We start from the raw sequence: 9,378 nt of genomic DNA, 5'->3' as shown, positions 1-9,378 counted from the left end.
TTTTGGCTTCCTTGAGCCACACATAAAATACACTAACACTAATGATAGCTGATGAGTTTAAAAAAAAAAAAAAGGTCTATAATAAATATAATGTTTTAACAAAGTTTATGAACTTGTGTTGGGCTGCATTCAAAGCCATCCTGGGCTGCATGTGGCTGGTGGGCTGTGAGTTGGACAAGCTTGTACAAAAAACATGGACTCCCAGAAGGAATCACCCCAAATTAAGGCGATTTTAGTGTGAGGGATTAGAATGGGCCATCTAGTTTTCATGCCTGGCTGCCAAGAGGAAAAAAGGAAATGCCTTGTTGAAAAAAATTCTGTTCTGGTTTGTGAGATCACAATGTCTAGTGGCTGCAAATCTTGAAATTATGAGATTACTCAGAGACTGTAATTTAAACTTTATTTCATATCTATTGTTAAATTGCACAAAATCAGTGAATGGTTTGTAAAGCTACACCAATGGACAGATGTTTACAGTTGAAATCATGGGATTTACATAATGGCAAAAGTGTATATTTATAACATCCTCTATATACAATAATCAGTATAGACGGAGAAAATGCACTTAGTCTTTGCAAATCATGCACACCACAGCAATAACACAAAATGTTTTTTCTGTAACAAGTTCTTCCACTGGCTCAGGCTTCATCCTGCTTTCCAACAGTACCTATCAGTTTTAAAAGCAAACATTTTCAATTAAAACTAAAGAAAATTGAAATATCATAGTGATCTACTAACTATATTAAAAACACAATTGTACACAAAATAGTTTTACTCTAAAACACTGTGACTTCAAAGTGTAGTTTTTAAAAACTTCCTTTCAGTTTTTTAGCTCTCAGGATTTTCAGGATTGCAATACTGTCAGACAAAACAAAAGCTAGAAATAGCGATACTAGCTCAGAGTCAAGAAAATCCATTTTAAACCCAAATACCCAGCTTATTGTCCAGTTTGTGGCTATATTACTACAGAAGAAACACATGAGCAGATTGTAAAAGATATAACTTCATGGTCACACTTCTAAGCGTGTCCCTTCTGAAAACATAAATGCCACTTTCAGTCACCTTGTTTGATTTACAGCCAGGAGGTTAGTATAAGTCATTGCATAAGTATAGCAAAATCCATAGTAAAATGAAAACTGCCAGGAATCATGATGCTTGACAGCACGGTGGGTCACATACTTCTTTTTATCTTGGTCAGTTTGTAATTGATACCATAGAAGTATTTTTGCATCAACTTACACTACCAAATCACTCTGCTCAACTATTATGTTCCTGATATGTAACCTCACTACAGAACAGTTTTTACTTTTGCTCTTTTCAAAACAAAAATTTCGTAGAAGGGTTTGCCCACATTATCAAGGTGCTATTGAATAACTCTGGCTAGCCTTCCTAATGCTTATTTTATCCTTTTTTGGCTTTTGTAATTGTCTACAAATCTGTCAACACGAAAAAGAACTAAAGGGCTAGAAATAGTTGGCCCAACTGGAAACATTACAGTAGAGATGTAGAAAAAGTAAGTAAGAGTTCACATTTTAGGTTAAATTCTATCTGATCAAGAATAACTTCAGCAATATTTTTAGACACATTATCCTGTTCAAGTTTCTTGATTAGGACCTCACTACACGAATATTGATAAAATAATTCTATAGAAAGAAAGTCCTGACTTTAATCCAGGATTATATACCACAACAAACTCAGCAACACACCATTTAGATGATGAAGAAAGATTCTATACATGGGTTAATTTGGAATGAGCACAATTCAGAGAAGCCTTAAAATGAATGGGAAGCAGCGCCAAAATGATTCCAATATTGTTGAAATTACAGTGCCCTGAAAGCGCCTGGAAATTAGATCTTTACATTGGTATTTCATTTTGAAAAAAAAAAAAGATGTTTTGTTAAATGTGAGATACACCCTGTTTAAAACCTTTAAACAGTAGAAGGTAGAAAAAGTTTTAAATTTTAAACATCTCTTAAATATCAAGATATGAGTCCTGTTCTTGAAAAGCCAATATTTTGACATAAAACTACTCATGTTTGGAGAGGAATTTTTTATTTTCTACAGCTTAGTAAGATTCACCATCAGTTGTTATTCTATTTAAATAGATTCCTTGTTAAAATCAGAAGAAAACAAAAGGTTTTATATTTCATTTTAGTCGCTTTATGTTTATACTTATTCTCACCCCTGGAAAAAATGTTTGAATCCAAGACTGGGTTTTAACAGTGTATCATGAATAATTTAAAGTCCATTTCTTAGCCATAAGTTAAATGGTCACATTTTATGTTTTCATTTTGTCTCCATGACTAATTTAAGAACTTCTTAAAATATCTAAACAGCAATTTCTGGTGAGTCTGGCTTGGCTTTCGGATTTCATAAATAGTCCAACCCCAAAAAGACAATTTAATTCCATATTGAGATTTGTTTTACCCACACACAGTATAACACTGAATTGAAAGGCAACTGTAAAGGCAACATCTAAACTTTTCTTTTTTTAACTTCCCCAATGAAGGAAGCAGGATGTGTTTGGACACTTTCATCTTTTAAACTATGCCATCTTTTCAGTGGCGCTTTGGGAGAAGTATGTGCAGGCCTTTTTGAGCCATTTAACGCCATTTCTCTACACTGCCTATGTAGTCGTTGGTTCCATTGCTGGTGTTACCGTTCTGCTCCTTGCCTGAGTTCTGCTTCAGGCTTTCCTGGTTCTCCTTCTGCCTCGAACTCTGAGTCAGATTCTGCATCAGATTCTGTGTCAGATTCTGAGTCAGGTTCTGATTGGCATTCGGATTTGGGTTCTGACTCTGATTCTGATTCGGATTCTGGCTCTGGCCCTGGCCCTGGCTCTGAAAATGGGTCTGAAGGAGCCTTCCCTTCAGAAATTTTCGTTGTTCCTGACGCTTTCGCCTGGCCTCCTGATGCTCTTTCTGCCTCATAAACTGATACCTCTGCAAAAAGAGGTCTTTGGCATAGCTGTACAACTCCATATCCAGAAAATTCAGTCCCTCAATACGCTTTTGAATTTCCTCATTGATCTCTACACTAGAGGCCCTAGTGGTATTATACTGGGTAAATGGCGAAATAAAGTTCATGTTGAAGGTTTTCTCAAACAGATATTGGGTCTTCCGCTGAAACTCAGTGAGGCCAAAGAACGCCATGTGCTTCAGATTTGATTTGGCACTTTCCAGAAGGACCTTGTTTCTTTGCTTTTCAGGCATGACAGAGAGGTTGTAGCAGCCTACCAGGGTCAGGTCAGAGAGCATGCGCACCTGGCGGTTGTTGGCTAGATTATAGGGACAGTCCATAAACTCTTTGAGGGGGCAGCCAGACCAGTCATCGCCAGTGTAGCAGCTAGGCAGCTCTTCGGAGGTTGGAGGCCTTCCATCGCAGACATGAAGGGATGCTTTCCATGTTGCCCCTCGCTGGACATGCCTCCACTCACTCAAGTACCGGGACACTGGGTCTCGGAGGATGGTGATGTAGTGGAAGTTCCTATGGATGAAGCACAAAAACCAACAGTCAGAGATATGGGTGAAATAAGTGGAGTCATGGAGGTACATGGCATTTGTGGTGTTCACTGGCCAAAAAGGAAGGCAAAGCAAAAATGACAGGGATCTGATGGCATTTGTCCTGTAAACTGTCCCTCAGCAGTCCCCTCTGCTGAGTCTCACTAGCCTAGAGATAGCTAAGTTTTTCAACCAATTTGCTGATACTTCAGCTAAAACAGGTATGAAAAGGTTAGATTCCAGACATCGACCTTGTCTTGCTTCACTCCTGTTCCCCCTTCCCCTCTTTTTCTCCCTCTCTAGCCAAAGATAAAATCTTCCCAATGACACCATTGGCTAACTAGGCAACCACTTTATTTCATGCTCCCCACTGTAAACCATTTAGTGATCATGAAATGGAGACTCAATGGAAGCACATGCTTTATTGGAGTGAAATGGAGTTGACAAGTGGATTAAAATTCTAACCTTATTACATATGCAATAGCATATTTTCTAATATTCAGTCTAATCTGCATATCTTTATGTTTTTGAAAAAACTAATTAGAAGAGTGTATGATATGATACTCTTGATTCTGGCTGTTGTCATATTACGGCTCATACATTATGGAAGTGGAATGTAGAGATAGGCAGAGTAGCCCAGGGCCTTCAGAAATAAGCGCTGTGCTTAGTCACTGACTGAAATAGACATGGTAGCTGCCAATGGCATATATGCAAGCTACTACCTTGGTTTCCAACTTTGCTCATATGATAATATTCCCAGGATAGGAAACTTAACGCTATCAGCAGCTTCAAAATGTCCCTTTTCCTTATCTACTGAAAGGGCACATGGATGTCAGCAAGTGTGGAAGCTTTGCTATATGGCTATCTTCTCTTTAGGGCTTCAAACAAAGTTCTTTGCTCAAATAGCAGACTAGCAAACATTTAAACCACACGCTAACATACTCACACCATACATGGTAAGCACACACCCCAGAAACATCAAATCTATGATACAATCAGGCATACGCAAGGAGAAAACCCTGTCGTTGTGCTTTTCATGGGAAATGAGTTACCACTCAGGTACAGAAGATGAAGGACGAGGTCACAGAAGGGCATATTGTGGAAGGAAAGCAACAATAAACATTGAATATTAGCATTTAGCTTCTTGAAGGAAACCCGGAGAATGGCTTGTAACTTTTCTGAAACATTCATTCCCATCTGATGGAGTGGTTGTTCTCTACATACGCATGAGGAGCCACAGAGAACCTGCTCAGCCACCTGCTTGACTGAATATTGGCTGATGTTCATTGAGGAAATGTTTCTCCCAACTGGGACTTCCAGCAACTCAGGCATCCTGAAATCTATCTCCTATGCCTCTATCCTGTGCATGGTGCTTGCTCTGCCTGCCATGATCTTCCCTCTTTGGCTGGAAAATTCTACTCATCCTTCAAGTACCAGTTCGAGTACCATCTCTTCTGTGAAAAAATGTACCCCCACTCTGTGTTGCCAGTTATCATTTCTTCCTCTGTGTTGCCATGCACTTCATACTTAGCCTTTGTTAAAATATTTGTGATACTGGGGCTGAGCACAGTAACCCCAGCACTTTGAGAGGCTGAGGTGGGTGGACTACTTGAGGTCAGGTGTTTGAGACCAGCCTGGACAACATGGTGAAACCCTGTCTGTTAAAAATACAAAAATTAGCCAGGCATGGTGGTGTGCTCCTGTAATCCTAGCTACTCAGGAGGCTGAGGCACGAGAATCACTTGAACCCAGGAGACAGAGGTTGCACTGAGTTGTGGTCATGCCACTGCATTTCAGCCTGGGCAACAGAGCGAGACCCTACCCCTCCACCCCACCCCCCCCCAAAAAAATGTGTGATACTGAATTATAATTAATTGTTTATATTTCCACTTAAACTATGTTTTCAATGACAGGGGCTCTGTCGTATTCTTCTATATAACCCTCATCCCATCAATTCCAGCTTTGTACATTGGCCTTTATCCCTGGCATTAAGCAGAATCTCAGTAACTTCTTTAACTGCTTACTTGATGAACTATGCTGGGGAAGAGGAAGGAGAGAGCTAGGGACATGCCTCATGACATAAAAACTCTGGATAATCTTCCAAGTGCCTTGTAAAAAATCACAGGAAGGTTTTTCTTAAAATAAATCACTTTATATATTTTTTTAGGAAGAAACAAGCATAGGGCACAGGAGAAGCATCTGGGAGTGAGGATGGAAAAGGGGCCAAGAGCACCTTCACTTATCTCACTACTTTCCCTAGGACCTGACTTTGTTGGTGCCATTAAATTTCATCTCCATAAGGAGCCACTGCTAAAGAGTAGTAGCTTTTGTTTTCCAGTAGCCTTTACCAACAAAGATGACTACTAAAGCCCTGGGTTCCCTCCTTCCACTCCTAGTTTCAGTATTCATCCATTCAGTGCATATTTATTGAGCCTTTATGATAGCCCTGAGGCAACAGTTTAGTGGCAATTAGTCTGATTATTTGGAAAAATAAAAAGAAATTTATTAAGGCCTGCGACACATTTGGATTAACCTTTCAACCAGCTTTTCCAGGCATGCATTGTAATGGGGGCTGCTTGGTGTTTTAACCCCCCAAAATGGAGTCGCCTTCATGCTTATCTGGAAGTCCTCTTGCCCTAATTTGTTGTATTGGTTCAAGCCTACAGTGACATCTTCTGGTAAATATTAAGAGTGCACCACAGTGCAAGTCTGCAGCTCTCCTTCCTAAACACTGTTCCTAGTCTTTCAGAGCAAATAGATCCCAACCACCAGGGTTAATGACACAATCAATGTTTCATAAGCACCACCCCTACCCCAACATGGATAGAGAGAAGGCAACACAGAGACAGACTTTCAGAGAGGGCCTCTCATGTTATGGGTGTGTGGATCCAGTATACATTCAACTTGAAGGTCACCTAGTGCCCTTAGGAAATACAGACAGCCCCAATGTAGGCAGCCTCTGTGTCTACACTGTAGGGATTATCACTGCAGCAGAGAAGTTAGAGGGGCACACACATACACACACTGCTGCCTTGTTGATGACAGCCACCTAGACTCAGATGACAATACCTGCAGAGTTTCAGTGAGTGTTAACAGCCCCCTTCTTCCAGGGCAAATAGCCTTGGAGACCTAGAATGCCTCCACTGAAAGCACTTGATGCTGCTTAGAAATATTCCACATGTAAAAAGAAAGAAAGATCTGCTGAAGGGTAGGTGTCCAGTGTCCAGGGGTCTCCTGAATTGCATGGTGTGTTGGAAGTAGGAAGGCAGGTAAAGGTAATACCTTGGAGGTTATGTCAGAAAAAGAATCCAGGATGCTCATTATATCCAAGGAAGAGCTTTTAGGGCAATATGAGAAACACGCTGGGGAATGTGGCTGGAGTGGGGGGCAAACAGAGACGTGGCCAGTTTTCCCTCAGTGGTCAGGTCAGGTCAAGACTTGTTTAGTCTCGGCACCTAATGTGTGCCTGGCACTGCGGCAGGCACTGGGGATACAGACAAGGATAAGACATGGAAACTCGGGGAAAGTGTTGCAATTGTGTGTGCTACGAATGCTTGGAGCAAGTAAAGGGTGTGATAAAAAACACCTCACACTGATTTCTAACCTAGCCTAAAGATAAGACAAGGGTTTCTGCAGCTTTATTTTTAAAAACAAATAAGAATTAGATGAGGCAACTGGGCACGGTGGCTCACACCTGCAATTCCAGCACTTTGGGAGGCCAAGGCAGGCAGATCACTTGAACCCAGTAGTTCGAGACCAGCCTGAGAAACATGGTGAAACCCTGTCTCTGAAAAAAAATAGAAAAATTAGTGGGCGTGGTGGTGCACACCTGTAGTCTCAGCTACTTGGGAGGCTGAGGTGAGAGGCTCACTTGAGCCTAGGAGGTAGAAGCTGCAGTGCGCCATGATATCACCACTGCACTCCAGCCTGGGTGACAGAGTGAGACTCCATCTCAAAAAAAAAAAAATGAATCAAGGAGAGAGGAAAGGAGTATAAGACAAGACAAAAGGGTCAGCATGGGCAGAGGCACAGAGGCATAAATCAGCCTACTGTGCAAGAGAAATGTGCATCAAAAAACTTCCTGGGGAGTGAAGGAGTAGTGGCAGGAATTGAAGATGGAGAGGGAGCCCAGGACCTGGTTGTGAAAGGCCACAGATGCCATATTAAAGCATTCAAAGTTAATTCCACAGGAAACAGAGAGGCTTTGAAGGGCTTTAAGCAGGGGAATGACACGATGAGGTCTGTGTTTTAGAAAGGTCATTATGTATAGTGTGTGAAGATGAAATTAGTGAAGTTAGTTAAGAGGTTACTGCAGAAGACAAGGCAAAAGAGAAGGAGGAGCAGACTAGAGAAATATTTAGCAGGTGAAAGTGACAAAAGGGATTCAGGGGAGAAAGAGGAGGAGTTAAGGATGCCTCCTAAGGCTCTGGAAAAGGTCTGAGGTGCCTGCAGGATATCTGAGTAGAGTTGAATGAACAGATCTGGCACTCAGAGAGCAACCTGAACTGAAGATAAAATACGGAGTGGTCAGCACAAAGTGGTAGTTTCCAGACCATCATGGTCTATTTAGGGATCTTTTTAAAATTCCACTGGTGTGGCTTCAGATATTCGAAGACAGCATTTACCCCAAGGATTCTCTTCTTTACGCTAAAAATGGTTTTCAACTATTCTCTATATAGCTTAAAGGCCCCACTATTCTGTTGTCTGCCTGCAAATGCATTCCACTTTATTGGAACATGGCCCTCTAAGCATGATCTGACAAGCAACAAGAAGGGACAGTCTATCACTTCCCTCATTCTTGACACCATTTCTCTTAATGTGGTCTCAGATCACATGGACCATTTTGGCGGCCACACCACACCACTGATACACAGTAAGCTCAATTGTTTCATTCTTTCACATATATGCCACGCTGAAACTCAATCTATATTGTCAGGAACTGATGCAGTGTATTTGTGGCCCTGTTTAATCTCTTCTTGATGGAGGAAATCTAAGCTTGTCAAAAGACATCTACATTCTGATTATATTCCCCGATGTCTTCACCATACTTTCCTGTTCCTGTTGGCAATGCCTGGATTCAGGCATTGACCAAAACAGAGTAAGATGCAGGTGACAGCAAGTCTCTGATAGTTGCTGGAAATCTTTCTTCAGGTTGACATGAAACTGAAGGGTGCTGCTGAATGGACTGACTTAATTTTAACTGAATGAGGCCAGTTCAGCCCCAGGAAAATCATACTCTGCCTGTTTCACTTAGTAGTAATTGGACAGGACTTTCTTGTGACCAAACGTATCACCTAATTAAAATGACAAGGTGTCACATTTTTAAATTGGAGCCATGACTCCCAGTTGGGTTACATGGGTTAATTGAATGGCTGATTGGTGCTTCTGTATGCCCATGGTGCCTTTACAGGCACTACGCAGTTAAAGGTTTGCCACTTTCTATTGAAGGACAGTTCTCTGGGTGGCCTTGTACCAACACAGTACTCCCCTCGTTTTTGCTTGTCATTCTTAAGAATAACTGTAGAATGTGCTTGGAGTGCAGTATCCTGAGATAGGGAGGAACTGCCTGAAACAGCAAGAGCCTTGTTCCAGTCCTTCCTGGAGAATCTAACATCTTGAGATAGGGAGGAACTGCCTGGGACAGCCTAGCCTTTATTCCTCTCTCTCTTGGAAGCAGGATGTCCTTCAAAGCTTTGCTAAAGGAGTCACATGGTCCCTGAGGTATATAACTCAGGAACGGCTGCCTTTTGGGGTCCCTCAGTGATGGTGCAAGTGAGGCATGCTTAGTCGAGACTCATTCACCCAGGCAACTTTCTTGAGTCTTGGGAAACCAGTTCACAATGGATCCTAGGCTTCTTTTGTCCCTTGCTGCCTATCT

At 41.5% G+C, this 9,378-nt stretch overlaps 1 protein-coding gene across 6 annotated transcripts in view; it reads right to left on the bottom strand.

Moving 5' to 3' along the window:
• Positions 1 to 383: 383 nt before the first annotated feature.
• Positions 384 to 9,378, bottom strand: part of LOC105481428 (heparan sulfate 6-O-sulfotransferase 2) — a 356,581-nt gene continuing 347,586 nt past the window's right edge. For 5 of the 6 annotated variants that reach the window (XM_011741023.2, XM_011741026.2, XM_011741024.2 and 2 more), the window contains one exon: positions 384 to 3,486. In XM_011741023.2, coding sequence (XP_011739325.1) covers positions 2,604 to 3,486 — 883 coding nt within the window. In that variant the 3' untranslated portion in view covers positions 384 to 2,603. The remainder of the gene's footprint in view (positions 3,487 to 9,378) is intronic. The other variant, XM_024792755.2, reaches the window with a different exon arrangement.

This window comes from Macaca nemestrina, chromosome X (genome assembly GCF_043159975.1).
Source record: "Macaca nemestrina isolate mMacNem1 chromosome X, mMacNem.hap1, whole genome shotgun sequence".
NCBI classification, from domain to species: Eukaryota; Metazoa; Chordata; class Mammalia; order Primates; family Cercopithecidae; genus Macaca; species Macaca nemestrina.
Note: the sequence above shows the minus strand (reverse complement) of the source record. Positions and strands in the feature narration are given on the sequence as shown.